This window comes from Rhipicephalus sanguineus, chromosome 8, assembly GCF_013339695.2.
Source record: "Rhipicephalus sanguineus isolate Rsan-2018 chromosome 8, BIME_Rsan_1.4, whole genome shotgun sequence".
Taxonomy (NCBI): domain Eukaryota; kingdom Metazoa; phylum Arthropoda; class Arachnida; order Ixodida; family Ixodidae; genus Rhipicephalus; species Rhipicephalus sanguineus.
The window spans coordinates 18363073-18378064 of NC_051183.1; the positions used below are offsets into that span (position 1 = coordinate 18363073).

The following is a 14992-nucleotide window of genomic DNA, read 5'->3' on the forward strand; positions in this document are numbered from 1 at the left end:
TTTTGCACGTGCATGTTTGCATTGGTAATGAAGTATTTGGTAAGATTTTGACCTCTACTGTTGCTGTTTTGACTGGCAATGGTACACTTTGCGTCTTCATTGCCTCTTAATCACCTGTCGTATCCTCTTCCTTGAACTGGTTTCCCAACAGGCCTAGCCTGAACGGCAAGTGCGTGCCCATCCGGTTATTTCTGGCCAACGAGAGCGGCTACTACCTGGACATCTCCCTGTACAAGGAACGGCTGGACCCCGAGACTGGCCTGATGCAGTTCGAGGCATGGGGGCCGCACCGACAGGGTCCACTGCACGGATTGCCCATCTCCACTCCATACCTCACCAAGGACTACTTGCAGCAGAAGCGGTTCCAGGCCCAGTCCAACGGCACGACATACGTCTACGACTTTCCCGACATGTTCCGACAGGTCGGTTGTAATAACAGCACTGATAACTTGGCCTATTCTTTTAGAATCGGAATGTACTTATTTTACAACACGTTAGTTGGGGGTTCTTCAGGTGAAAAGCTGTGACATGCAGCTTGAATGTACCTGAAGACCCTCACATGGCAGCAGTATACTACAACATATAACATGTAAAAGCAGTCATCTTTCAGCACATATAATTACAATGTAGTAAAAGAGATGTACACACAGAAAGAACACTCATGTTTATACAAATAATTGTACAGTATTATAATGATTATTTTATTGTATTATAATTAGGGTTGTGCGAATAGCGAAATTTCATATCGAATCGAATTCGAATTGAATAGTGCCGAGTAGTGGCAAAAATGTCGAATATCGAATGCAAAGGATTTTATTGAAAATTCAAAAAAAGAACTGTTCAGTTGCGCTTCATCGTAGTGCTCTGGGCCCAAAAATCTTCGGCCTCCTGTTCACAGCAGCGTTTTAACTGCGTGCCGGAATTATGGGAGTTTCTGAATAAGTGGAGCGGTACAGCAGTGGTGACTGCAGAGTGTGAACAAATTTTCACATGTCATGCCAATCACTGAGGGTTTCACGGGCCCGATTCGGGACGTTTTACGGCGTTTGCGGCATACGCGACCGAACTTCGCAAGAAGTCCATGTCTTCGTTTCAGAAGCGAAGTTGTGAAGAGCTTGATAGTTCTCTCATGTGTTCTTTTTGTTTACGGAAATGGCATAATCTTCTTTAAAATAAACATGTGGTCACTTTGAACCAGGATATCGGTACAAGTTCTAAGAAAAGGCATACTGTAAATGCGTTAGAGTTGGTTTTAGCTACCCCACCCTAACCAAGTTGCACCGTTGGCCTTTGTCGCGCTTTAGATATTCGTCGTGTCGAATTATTCAAAACTTCGAATACTAGCTATTTAAAAGTCGAATCGAATTATTCGATTAGGTATTATGCTATTCAAATTCGAAACTCAAATAATCGCAGACCCCTAATTATAATATCAGTATTATAACTAATTATAAAGTGCAGTAAAATGCGTATTCACTTGCTGTGTTGGCGTAGTGGTTTGTTGGGCTGCTAAGTACGAGGGCGCGGACACAACTATCGGCCATGCAAAAACATCCAGGAACTTAGATTTAGGTGCGCGGTAAGAGACGCCAGGTGGTGAAATTAAATCCCCTTTACAGCGCACCTCAATATCGTATCGTGGTTATGACACGTAAAACTCCAGAATAAATATTTTTTTATTGAGTTGGGTGTCATGGAGTAGTTGTAATGCTGAGTTCCAAGCCACTTTCAGCACTGTCATTGCATTATGCATGGATGCTGTTCTAACAAGTGCTGCAGATTGCTCGCATTCCAATTTTTTTTTCTTACCCCACATTTCTCCTTTACATCTTGTAGGCCCTGATCAGGCTATGGGAGGAGCACGTCGAGATGCGACCAGGCCAGGACATTCCAGATTCACTACTGAGCTGCGTTGAGCTGGTGATGGACTCGCAGGGACGGCTTGTTGAGCAGAAGCGACTACCTGGAGAGAACGACGTATGTGACGCAGCGTTATGAGATATTAGTTTAGCTTAAATGACAATTTTGGGCATGTTGCTGCCGCATTCCAAACAGAACAAGTTCTGGACTGAATCACGGCTGGTGCTTCCTGATGTGCTTTCGCTGCTGCACCAAAATGTTGAAAGCTGATGGTAACTGCTCTGCAGTCATTTAATATTGGGGGTGTAATTTACATAGATGGCCAACTAGCTGGTAATCTAGTGATTTTAGGTCTTGTCACTAAGTGATGAAAATGATGTCTAGGTGCCTTTACTAGCAACTCGCTGTTGTATATGTCATGAAGTGCATAGTTAGGAGTGAAGAATGTTACCTTTTTGGCATTAAATAATTGCATAATCTGTTACAGAGAAAGAAGTATTGCAAGATAATGTGGCATTTTCATGTTCACATGTTGCAACAGAGCACTTCACTATAGTACAAAAGCCGCTGTTTGCATTGGTCTTACAGAAAGATTTTTGTTGTATTCGGCCCCGGGATAAGTTATTCATGAACCATCAAATATCAAGAACCCTCTTAATTGGCATCCCAAGGCTGTGACTGATCTTATGAACTGTGTTGCAGGTAGTTACAAATATGGCTAACCCCATTCTTACGATCGTGTAAACGTGTTAAGTGTAAGCTTGACACATCACGGCTTTAAAGGGATGCTGACACCAATGTTCGAAGCTGACTTTACTCTGCCATATAAGCCTCCTGTGTCTAGAGACGGCACCGACCAAGTGTGAAGCTCAGTAAATGCTGATAAGGGATTTTATGTGGACATTAAGGTCAATTTTCGCGCAGCGCACCTACTGACATCAGCACTAGCGTGATGTCGGGCTACGGTATCAATCCTGGCGATCCCACACACCAGTTGTGATGACATCATGTACCAAAACATACAAAATGGCCGCTTGTGCATCGCAGCGGAGCCATAGAGCAGAGCAGCCATGCAAGCGTTAAGAGATCTTATGTGACTGCGTGTCAAGAAGCTGACACTGTCGAGGTACAGGGTAAGGGTACAGGGTGCAGTGCCCTGTATCCTGATGTCAGGGTACAGAGTACTGACATCAGAGTACAGTAGGTAACGACACTAGCTTTTAAAAAGTCATAATTAATTTTTCAGGGTGTACTCACACTTACCGGTACATTTTCCAGGCTCTCGAGGGCTTGGCCATTCATTTGACACAAAAAAAAAGACTGAAAATTTTCATGGCAGTCCCTCTTTAATGACACCTTCACATTTTCTAATTTAAACAGGTTGGTATGGTAGCCTGGCGCATGACGCTAGTGACGCCTGAGTACCCGGAGGGCCGTGACATCATCGTCATCGCCAACGACATCACATTCCTTCTCGGCACCTTCGGACCTCAAGAGGACCTCCTCTTTTTCGTGAGTTCTCAACGTGACAAGTAAGGTACTGTTTCTCGCTCAACGTGCTGTCTTTTGACAAACATGCAGAAAGCATCCGAGAGGGCCCGGGCGTTGGGCATTCCGCGACTCTACATTTCGGCCAACAGCGGTGCCAGGATAGGACTAGCGGAGGAGCTCAAGCACCTCTTCAACATTGCGTGGGTTGACCCTGAAGTGCCCGACAAGGTTAGGAGAACGCCGTTCAAAAGCTTTTCTTATAGTTGCTGCATGATTACATTGCTTACCAAGCTTTCCTTACGAGGTAAACAGAGCCAAATGATGCTTACCTCACTGCTCTTGCTTTGTGCCCTAGGGTTACCGGTACCTCTACTTGACACCGGAGAACTTCAAGAAAGTCAGCGCCCTGAACTCCGTCAACGCAGAGCTCATTGATGACGAAGGCGAGAAGCGGTACAAGATAACCAACATCATCGGTCAGTTCTTTTACTTCTCGTATAGACATTTAGCCATTTGTGAAAAAGTAGTTCTGCTAGTACAACAGAAGGGTTCTTGTTCTGCTCGCAGGCAAGGTGGATGGACTCGGGGTTGAAAACCTGAAGTATGCTGGGCTCATCGCCGGCGAGACGTCGCAGGCTTACGAAGAGATTGTCACCATCAGCTTGGTGAGTTCATTTTTATTTTCTTGTTCTTAGATACTGTCATGTGGTCATGGTGTTGACAAAATCAGTAGTCGGCTTGTTCAAGGCAAAACTCCTTAGTTGGGTGAACTTGTGCCCGGAAAACGAAAACTCAAAATACAAACGATACACGCTGCGCACTGATTTCCAGTCAGTTTTCTTATGTTCCAGGAAAACTTTGTAATGTCTAAAGTGTATACATGGTTGTTTTTGCAGCAGGGAAACTTTAGCCAGATTGTTTATTGTCATTTGTGTGTTGACTTTTATCGAAGATGCATACGTGTTGTGTGCCAGACAATGCAAACAGGGTTGTGCCCTGCTGGATGCAGTTGGATTTCATAATGCCAAGTCGTACGTGTAATTAAAAAATAAAATATACAAAAGGTTTGGATGACGAAAATCTGAATGCCGTTTCCAGGTGACCTGCCGGGCCATCGGCATTGGAGCCTATCTGGTCCGTCTCGGACAGCGAGTCATCCAGCTCGAGAACTCTCACATCATTCTCACTGGTGCTGGGGCCTTGAACAAGGTTGGTTAACTCTTTACATGAATGAGAAAGCTTGTAGCAAAGTGAATTAACTTCTCACAGAATTGCGAATTCCTTTTTAGAAACACAAAATTTCGATTGTGTTTTGCTCGGAATTTTCAGAGCTCATCTGTATCAAAGAAAATAATTATCCTACTGGGTTTACTTTTGGCATTTGATGTCGCTGGGTGGCGCCAGGGGGTTCCCTTGAAACAAAATTTGGGGGAGAGGTGGCCACCCACCCCCACTTCCCTCACTGGTGCCGCCCCTGGTTCATATCATAACACATTTAATGTACTAAGACTAGATAGCATGGAAAGGGATTGGGAAGATAGTTTGTCTAGAAGATAGACGAGATTTGAATGACTGCGTCTGAGGCATTAACGAATGTGTTATTTTTTCCCTGTGTGCTCGTTCAGCTGCTAGGTCGGGAGGTGTACACATCCAACAACCAGCTGGGAGGTGTGCAGATTATGTACCCCAATGGCGTCTCGCACGTCACCGTTCACGACGACCTGGAGGGCACCTACGTCATGCTCAAGTGGCTGTCGTACATGCCAAAGGTGTGACAGGGCTTTTTACTCTTTTCACCTAGTTGAGGCTCATAAAATCCACACCATTAATTCAGTGAATGAGAGGGAGAGAGAAAAAAATAGTGTATTTCGTATAACTAGGGCCAGTTATTTCTACATTCTATGTGTTCTGTCGCCGCCTACCCCTGCCTGATGTAACTGGGGGGTGGGAACTTAGTCAAGTGGCTAGTCACTTTTTTTCTCACCCCCTCCATTAACACTGTATTGGTGGGAATAAATTTATTATTATTATTATTATTATCTTGAATCATGTGACATATCATTGTGGTCACAAAGGCAGGCAGTGCTCTATGGAAGCTATGGGAGAAGTATGGTGACATAGACATAATATATCCTCGAAGTCTTTCTTACTTTTTTAAATTTATAAAGTCTTTACAGGCCTCATAGGAGGCATTGGGTTAGAGGGGCATCACAATAATAAATGGTCATAGATGATATCATACTGGATGAAGTGGCATAACGCATATGCATCATTAGATTACATAACAACAATTGTAGAGGCAACATGATTATTAGAGTAGTCTCAAAAGAGGTAGTTTAATGGCTTATACGTAGAAATACAAAAAAATATTAATGAACCAATAAATGAGAAGGTTACATCAGGATTATCAGTTACGTTTAAGCCATGTTTTAGAAAACATGAGTCGAACAAGTTATAAGAAATAATTCATTGAAGTTAGTGTTTCTTGCCACTATCAGCATGGAACAAATATATGCTTACAACAACATAGAGAAAATAAAACTGAAGGTATTTTTGTGTCGGATATGACTCCATGCTACCAAGATTTGGCTAATGTATGTATTCGTAGGTCATGTCTGCAACATGCGTTACATTGAGTTGTGTATTGTTTCCACCTGTGAGGTTGTGAGTGCGAGTGCTGTGACTGCCGAGTGTGAGACGGGCGTATAACCGGTGTGGATGATCTTCGGTTTGCAGTGCAAGGGTGCCAAGCTTCCCATAGTGGAGCCACTGGACCCCATTGACAGGGACGTCGTGTACACCCCGGCCAAGGTTCCGTACGACCCCAGGTGGCTTCTGGCAGGGCGCGAGAGTCCAAGTAAGCTTGCCCCTATTTTTGAACGATCGAAGCCTTTAGTTTTTCACATTGTAGAGCTCATTGCAATTGACCCTCTGTCACATCGGGAGCATCAATTTTAAAACAGATAATTCATTTCATACTCCCTTGACAGAGAATCGCTGTAATGGAGTTATTTGGCACACAACATTTTGTGCAAAGTGTGAAGGGTTTGTTGTCAAGGGTGTAAGTGGAGGGTATTACACACTGCACTGTTATTGAAGGGTGTTATTGATAGGTCTATTGAATTAGAGAGCTGCTACCGTGAGGATGTGAAGCTCAGAAAAACGAGGCAATTCTGTCTTGGCACGATCCTCTTGGCCAAGCTAATTTGTCGATAAAACTTTTTTTTCTTGCCCCAACTGTAGATTTGCCTGGGTTCTGGGAAGATGGCTTCTTCGACCGCGGCTCCTTCATGGAGGTGATGCAACAGTGGGCCCAGACCGTCGTCTGTGGGCGCGCTCGCCTTGGCGGCATTCCCGTCGGCGTTGTCGCGGTTGAGACAAGGACAGTCGAGATTGACATCCCCGCTGACCCTGCCAACCTTGACTCGGAGGCCAAGGTATGTTCTTTCATCGTTTGCGTGTATTTAAATCTTGACGGTGTCGTGGTTGTTTAAAATCTGTGCGGCGACCTTGGCTGCGAGCAAGAGGAAGTGCAGATGGGACTACTAGGCCTACACAAAACAAGGGAGCCGTACTGATTCAACCAGAATAATCGTACACTTCAACTCGTTACAAATTGAGTTGATCATAACAAATCAGCTTTGTAAAAACTGGTTATTAAACCGAGTTTTTAATAAATACTAACACGCACCAGGTTTGTGGCTAACGGTAACTTATTGCTTCTCAAGGTTAATACTAATTACGGTAAATCATCCAAGTTCTGTGCGATTTCATTATGGAATCATTTACCCATATCACTAAAAACTAAAGTTTCCTTAAAATAATTAATTAAAAGAGTATTTCTTAAATTTCTGATTGCCTTTTTCTTTAGTTGTGCTAGATTTGTGTTTCTATTTACTGTATTCATTTGTCAAATTGTTTGTTTTTGGTTTCATGCATTTTTGTTTTTTATTCTGATATGCGTATTTCTTTATATATGTTTTATGTTTCAGTGTTCAATCTGCTGCTAATCGTTGCATTATTGATATGTAACCTTCACTGAGGGTCTCGTTGCAGTCTAGTACTTCGGGACCCTCATCTGTATAAGTTATGCTTTGTGATGAACATGTTATGTGTTAATAAAACCGATTGATTGATTGTCCGCTCTGTAAAGAGAGTGTAAAAGTGCTGTGCAGATGAAGGGAAAAGGTAGCATTGGGCCTGCCTTGCGAGACTCTTAATCGGGAATTTAACGGGCTAATTGAGCCTTGTATGAGTGCTTACTTGCATACCTTGTGCCTGCGCAGGTCCTGTCTCAGGCGGGCCAGGTGTGGTTCCCAGATTCAGCATACAAGACTGCGCAGGCCATCAACGACTTCAACCGGGAAGAACTGCCCCTGTTTGTCTTCGCCAACTGGCGTGGCTTCTCGGGGGGCATGAAAGGTGGGTTACCAGGGCCTCACTTTTTCTTCTGAACAGCCATCGTACTCCTTTCTTAAAGGCCATTGTATTAGTTTATAGTGGACTCTTCTTTAAAGGCTGTAGTGCTCCTTTCTTAAAGGCCACCATGTTAGTTTTAATAGCCGTTGTATTCCTTTTTAAAGGCTGTAGTGCTTCCATCTTAAAGTCCGTCTTTTCGGTTTAAAAGCCCATTTTACTCCTTTCTTAAAGGCAGTTGGATTAGTTTTGAATGGTAATTTTGTGCCCTTTTTTTAAAGGCCGTCATGTTAGTTTTTATTGGCCATTGTACTCTTTTAAAGGCTGCAGTACTCCTTTCCTAAAGGCCATTATATAGCCTTTGTTCAGGGCAGTCAGAGAAGTTTTGAATGATCATTGTACTCTTTTTATTAAAGGTCGTCTTAAAAGCTTTTAATGGCAACTGTTGAAAGACGGTGGAGAGATTATGTTAGAATGGCAATTGTACTTCTTTTTAAAGGCTGTAGTACCCCTTTCCTAAAGGCCATTACACTCCATCCTTTGAGGTAGTTGGATTAGTTTTGAGTGATCAATGTACTCTTTTTATTAACCCTTTCGGCCCTGGTGTCTTCAATTGACGACACCGCACGAAAGTTCCCCTAGCACCTCGGAAATGGACCCAAAACTACTCATTCTTGGGAAAATACTTCTTCAATGTTCCCCACTGTGATTGACACAAAATTTGTGACGTGTTTGCGGAGCTGGGAGCCACAAAGAACAAAAAGCTTGACCGAAGTCATGGCAGACGCCTATAGGCGGGTCAGATGAGGCGGGTGAGCGCCGAATCGGAACGTCGTACAGAAGCTATTTCAAGGAGTATCACACTGAAAAATGAGACGTGGTTCACATTTTGTGTACTCTAGTGAGTAGCAGAAATAAAGAAGCCATTTTCCTAATTCCACAACCACTGAGCCCTGATGAGCTAATTTCATTCCATGCTAATTAATCCATAAATACTTGCACGACTGGCTCGATTTTTTGTTTTTGGTCTTCTGAGGTCCTAACTATTAGGAAAACACGCACAAAAAAGGTATCCGGCCAAAATAAAAAAATCCAGGGCTGAAAGGGTTAAAGGCCGTCACACAAACGTTTAATGGCCACGTACTTCAAAGGCCATCGTACTCTATCATAACTAGCATAACTAGTGCAAATAAACTCTGCAGATTCTGGACATGTACGCGCATTTATCTGCAACTCGCAAAGCAATGTGCTGGTCCCACCGTAATGTCTTATCCATTGGCACAGTTGGAATATGTGCAAGCAGTGCCTTTCATCCACGATTGCAGACATGTACGATCAGGTGCTGAAGTTTGGTGCTTACATCGTGGACGCTCTGCACACATACCGCCAGCCTGTGATAGTGTACATCCCTCCGTTTGGCGAGCTGCGAGGTGGTGCCTGGGCCGTGGTGGACGCTGCCATCAATCCTCGCCAGATGGAGATGTACGCCGACCCCGACAGTCGGGGTGGTGTGCTCGAACCCGAGGGAACGGTTGAAATCCGTTTCCGTAAGAAGGACCTTCTGAAGACCATGCACCGCGTCGACGCCAGGTTAGTATAGATGCCGTTCATCATGTAAAGTGTATGTAGGAAGTGACTAAGTCGATAGGGTATTGAGTTAGCCAGTTAATGGAAGTCTACCTTATCATGGCCATTGACGAGGCAAGTCCAGTTGTGTGTCTTGATCGGTTATCAGCTATGATTTACGATCGATCACCAGTGATCAGTCACAATCAGTCATCAGTGAAAATCAGTTATCAGTCAGATGATCAGTCATCAGTCATCAGAAATTAGTTGACGATCAGTGTTCATGATAAGCTCTGATTTGGCAATTCACCATGATCAGCCATCATGCTAAGTCATGATCATTCGTCAGCAATCAGCCAAAATCATACTGAGTGATCGTTCATCAGTGATAAGTTATGATTTGACAATTAGTCAAGATCAGCCATCAGTGCTAAGTCACGATCATTCATCAGCAGTCACTCATTTTGCAGCTCTGGATTCAGAGATAATCAGTAGGGGTGTGCGAATATTCGAAATTTCGAATATTTTTCGAATAGTGTTTGCTATTCGATTCGATTCGCACTGAAATTTTACTATTCGAACTATTCGAACTTCCCAAAAACAAATGCAGTCATCGTCCGGTTGAAAGTGACCTCTTCAGATTTTTAATATGCTTCACCTCATTACACTCTCGTATTGCGGCAAAGCTGCCTTTCAAGCTCCGTTACGGTCGAATTTAGCCAAGAGACAAAGTCCGTTTGGAAGTGGTCCCTAGATTTTCAATATGCTTCACCTCATCACACCCCCGTATTGCGGCAAAGCTGCCTTTCAAGCTCCGCTACGGTCGCAAATGTATTAACTCAAGAAAACGCTGGTTCCAATATGGAGATGAAAGATGTGGCAGAGTTGGGGGCTCATTTTATGCTGTTTTGGACTTGAAATTCGGGCAGGAAGTCCGAAAAATCGGACGCCGAAGCTTTTTAGCATCCAAAATTTCAGATGTTCTTATATATCAACGTCTACGAGGCAGATTTGGAACTCCGGACTTGAAGGGAGCACACCCTTGTCTGCCACATCAGTTGGCCTTCCACAGAACTTGAAAGAGGAGGCGAGGCTGAGGAAATGGCATCTTTGCCTATCATGTGTAAAGTGTTGTCGGCAGCACTTTGGTTGCACCAAATCATGTACATAAATACAATTCGGCCTCTACATTGCCTCACTCTTGATAAGAAAGACAACTATGAAATATGACCCCACCAGCGCTTCATCAACCTAGCGAAAAGAAACACTTTCATGTTGCTATCTCACAAGAACATACTTAGGGATTCTCTGCAACTTTTTCTGTAATTTCACTTCGAATTATTCGAAAAATGTTTGAGAAATATTCGAAAGTTATTCGAAATTATTCGATTCGATTCGCACTCAATCTTTATTATTCGAATTCGCTTCGCACCCAAAATTTTGCTATTCGCACAGCTCTAATAATCAGTGATCAGCCATAGACAATTAGCCATGACCAGTTATTGGTGATAAGCCATGTTTCAGCACTTAGTCATGACCAGCCATCAGTTATAACTCTTTATCTGCCGTCTCCGGTCAGTGAAGTTACTCCGGAGCCGCCCCCGTTCTTTTGGGTCTCATTATTGTACCTTTGTTTTTGGCACGTAACACCCTTAAATTAAAAGGGCTGCTGTTCGGGCAAGTTGGTGTTTCATAACTGCAGCATGTATTATCTGTACAGCTGTGCCTATATGTCTTTTTGATATGTGTGGTGGTCCTTTTATTATTTGTGTTGTGCTCATACCTGCTGCCTTTAAATTAATTTTTGCGCCTGTGTCTCGATGTTCATCTTACCAGGTGTCGTGAGATCCTGGCGCTGCTGGGCACGGCCGAGCCCGAGAAGAAGGCGGCGCTCGAGGCAGAGCTGCGGAAGCGTGAGACACAGCTGCTGCCCATGTACCATCAGGTGGCGCTGTCGTTTGCCGACCTGCACGACATGCCTGCCCGCATGCAGGAGAAGGGCGTCATCCAGGTGGGTCTTTCTTTCAGCATCTCGCGACCACACCGTCAGCGTTTATCGTGCTTTACTGCGAAAGCTGTTGTGAGACGAGATCACAACAACAGCCGATTTTGGTGGCCCCATTGTCCGCTGCTGGTTATTGTACCTGCAATCGCGTGAAATGAGAAAAAAAGCTGAATAAGAGGCTGGGTCCGAGCTAGTTGGTACACTGACATTATGAAACCGTTAAGCGCACAAAGACGGGAACAAGAAGACGACAAAAAAAAATGTCAGAGAAAAAAAGAATGTCTAGGATCGAGCGGGATTTGAACCCAGCCCATCTGCATTGCAGTCGAGTATTTCACCACAGAGCCATGTTTGTGCTTGAAACTTCTTTGCAAGAAGACCCTATACAGGCGTTATGTTGGGCAAGGAATCTCGTTAACATATGTAATATGGCATGGTAGAAGAGTGTAATAACGCCAGGCATCACACAATGCGAATTGCTTAACAGGCGGGTGGTTTAAAGCTTCCCACCCATTAAGAGTTGTTCATCTGCCACAGCATCAACAAAGTGCACATAGTGCCTTGCAGATGTGTAGCAATTACCTTGCTTCTCTGCTTAATGGTGAATAATGAAATAGTGGGTAGTTTCCTACTTTGCAAAATTATGGCGTAGTTGGTACCTTACAACTGTACTTGTAAGTAGTCGCCCCAAGAGAGCTTACAACGGGCTCTAGAAAGGCCACTCCTACAGCTTTTGCCGTAACTGTGGTGCGTGTTTCACGCAGGCCTGGCACTTTTTAAAAGCAGTGCATGAGTGGTGACGATGTTGACTGTGCTCGCAGGACGTAGTGCCTTGGAGCAAGTCACGGAACCAGCTGTACTGGCGGTTGCGACGCCGCCTCTTGCAAGACGCGGTCAAGCGGGACATCCAGCAGGTCCGGCCGCAGATCGGTGACGGAGAGATGGAGAGCATGCTGCGCCGCTGGTTCGTCGAGTCAATGGGCGCCGTCAAGGTGAGAATAAAAGCCTCAACTGACATTTTACGTAATTTGGCAACACAAATTCTTTGTTCTTATCACACTATGTACTTTTCCAACGGGGTCAAGATGGATACCGATGATTGTCAAAAACGCAAGCTTACGAATGGTTACCAACTGGCCCAATTCATCACTCTTTATGCCTATGCAGGGAAATCTGGTTATCACCAACTTTTGTGCAACAAATTATTGTGCAAATTTGATACTAACTTCTGTGTAGGGGTGTGTGAATATTCGAACTTTCGAATGTTTTTCTAATAGTGTTTGCTATTCGATTCGATTCGCACCGGAATTTTACTATTCGAAGTATTAGAACTAGCGGAAAATAATAATAACGGTTTATAATAACGGAAAATAAATATAACGATGATAAATCGGCGTGCAGCGTGCTTGGTCTTGTGTTCTGGGGCGCCGACGTGCGAAACTGCAAGCCGCTTCCGCTGGTGCTTTGAGCGGTCACTGCGCGACGAGTTTGACCGTGGGTTGGCTGCCGATGCGTAAAATGCCCATCCGCAGTTCTGAGGAGCCAGTGGGCAATGCAATTCGTTGCTTGCGACGAAACACACTTCTTCGCTTTCGCATGTCTGCTAGCCTGATGTTCTTGCCCGCGAAGTTCGGATTCGTCTGGTACTTCGGTGCCGTGAGCGGAGTTAGGCCTAGCCACGACACTAAGCAGTAAGCTCAGTCGCGATGTGCGTGGCCGTGGTACCTGATGTTTCAAAGTACGTCATGCTCGATCGCGACTATAAAGAGTCGTCCTGCGATGGTCTTCGTCGCGAGGTGCACTGTGCACAACAGTCTGTCCAAGATGCACGTCTGCGATGTTCGCGACGAGCGCGCCACACTGTCGAAATCTGATGCTTGAGCTTCCACTTGCAGCTGCTAAACTAAAGCGTAATTATATTGTAAATGATCATCGAACCGCAAACCCAGAACGAGTGCGAATGCGTCGCTAAGTAGCGCAATTTTAGACAGCCGTGACCTCGCGACGCGCATGCAGTAGATGACGCACTCCCGGAGCGAGGATTGTACCAGTGGCGAGGCGTGCTGGAGCAACATGGCGGACGCAGCCAATCGGAGGCCTCGACATGAGCTTCAAACGAGCTTCAAACATTTGATTATACGCTAGTTTCTGAATGGAGGACCTAGCTGAAGCGGGAAATTTGCCGGTTGCGCTGTTGCGGAGCTATAATTTCTTTTTTAAACGCATTTTGTTTTTTGCGATTTCCGCAATAATTTTCACCACCTTGGCAAGCACAACAAATTTTTTACCACACTTCTTCGTAGTTTTCAGTGAAGGTATTTTGGAATCAAAAAAAGGGCTACAGAAAAAGAAAATGTGATTTTCAAAAAATCAATTTTTTTGTTATTTTCGTGATACGAAAGCCGCATCCCCCCCTATGAATAAATCTGTTCTTTGACCATGTTTGAGACTTGTCATTGTTCCTGTCTCGTAAGAATATATACTCAGGGATCCTCTGCAACTTTTTTCTGTAATTTCGCTTCGAAGTATTAGAAAAATATTCGAGAAATATTAGAAAATTATTCGATTCAATTCGCACTGAAATTTTATTCGAATTCACTGCGCACCCAAAATTTTTCTATTCGCACAGCTCTACTTTTGTGCCAGTTTGATACAAACTACTATTTGCCTTGGCTTCACTTCGAATAAAAGAGTGATATTCGCGCAAGCCTACTTTATAGTGAACTTCGAGTGTGTGTATCTGACTGAGCTTGCGTTATCCTTCGTGCAGCAATATCTGTGGGAGAATGACTTGGCTGTCACCAACTGGCTCCAAGATCAGCTCGACCCCAAGATGGGGCGCTCGCTCATCATTGACAACATCCAGTGCTTGAGGCGTGATGCGGCCATCTCCCAAATCAAAAAGTGAGTTCCCCATCTAGTTTCATTCTCCTGTCTCGTGGGTGCATACTTAGTGTCATTTTGAGCGAGCCCACTTCGCCAATATAGTGTCGTTTGCACTATATTGGCCATGACACTATATTGGTCAAGTGTCGCATGGGAACGTTTAGTGATGCTCACTCCAGAACCAAAACGCACTCTCGCACAAGTGTTTTTTTTTCACCATGCTTTATTCTGCTGCTCTTTTATACAGCATATACGTTTTACTTTTGCATTGTATAAATAGACATAGTAAAAGAACTATTAAGAATATTATCTAAGCTGTGTTTAAATGTTTAATAAAAGAAACTGCTATGTGTAAGCATTACATTGCATTTTGCCACCCCAATTCCAAGTGATGTCTTTCACACTTGCAGATTTGTTGTGTGGCATGTGGAGAGCGAGCACTTCATATCAGAACATGTGAAACAGTTAATTTTTCCGTGCGATAACTTGTAATGAGTGCGTTACCAGAAGTCACTGCGATGTGCTGCAGCCTAGTGAAATGCAGCTTAATTTATTTTCAAATGGTGTGTGTGTGTTAAAGGGGCCCTCCAACACTATTCAACCCCCCATTTTTTACTTGCGGGTTGCATAGACTGATGGCTGGGGATAATTTTAGCATAAGTTTAAGCACCGATATCAAATTATTTAGTATTTTAATCACGCGTTGAAGTCGCTACATCGCTGCTGACCGCATCAGCGCGTAGTGGCGCTTGCCAGAACTATTGCGGG

General features: G+C 44.1%; 1 protein-coding gene across 3 annotated transcripts in view; it reads left to right on the forward strand.

Moving 5' to 3' along the window:
• Positions 1-14992, forward strand: part of LOC119401503 (acetyl-CoA carboxylase) — an 86477-nt gene that overhangs the window by 67392 nt on the left and 4093 nt on the right. For all 3 annotated transcript variants that reach the window (XM_037668363.2, XM_037668365.2, XM_037668361.2), the window contains exons 34-48: positions 152-422; positions 1837-1977; positions 3241-3372; positions 3442-3579; positions 3707-3827; positions 3919-4016; positions 4450-4560; positions 4977-5120; positions 6088-6208; positions 6595-6788; positions 7638-7773; positions 9093-9357; positions 11170-11344; positions 12160-12330; positions 14109-14242. In XM_037668363.2, coding sequence (XP_037524291.1) covers positions 152-422; positions 1837-1977; positions 3241-3372; positions 3442-3579; positions 3707-3827; positions 3919-4016; positions 4450-4560; positions 4977-5120; positions 6088-6208; positions 6595-6788; positions 7638-7773; positions 9093-9357; positions 11170-11344; positions 12160-12330; positions 14109-14242 — 2352 coding nt within the window. The remainder of the gene's footprint in view (positions 1-151; positions 423-1836; positions 1978-3240; positions 3373-3441; positions 3580-3706; positions 3828-3918; positions 4017-4449; positions 4561-4976; positions 5121-6087; positions 6209-6594; positions 6789-7637; positions 7774-9092; positions 9358-11169; positions 11345-12159; positions 12331-14108; positions 14243-14992) is intronic.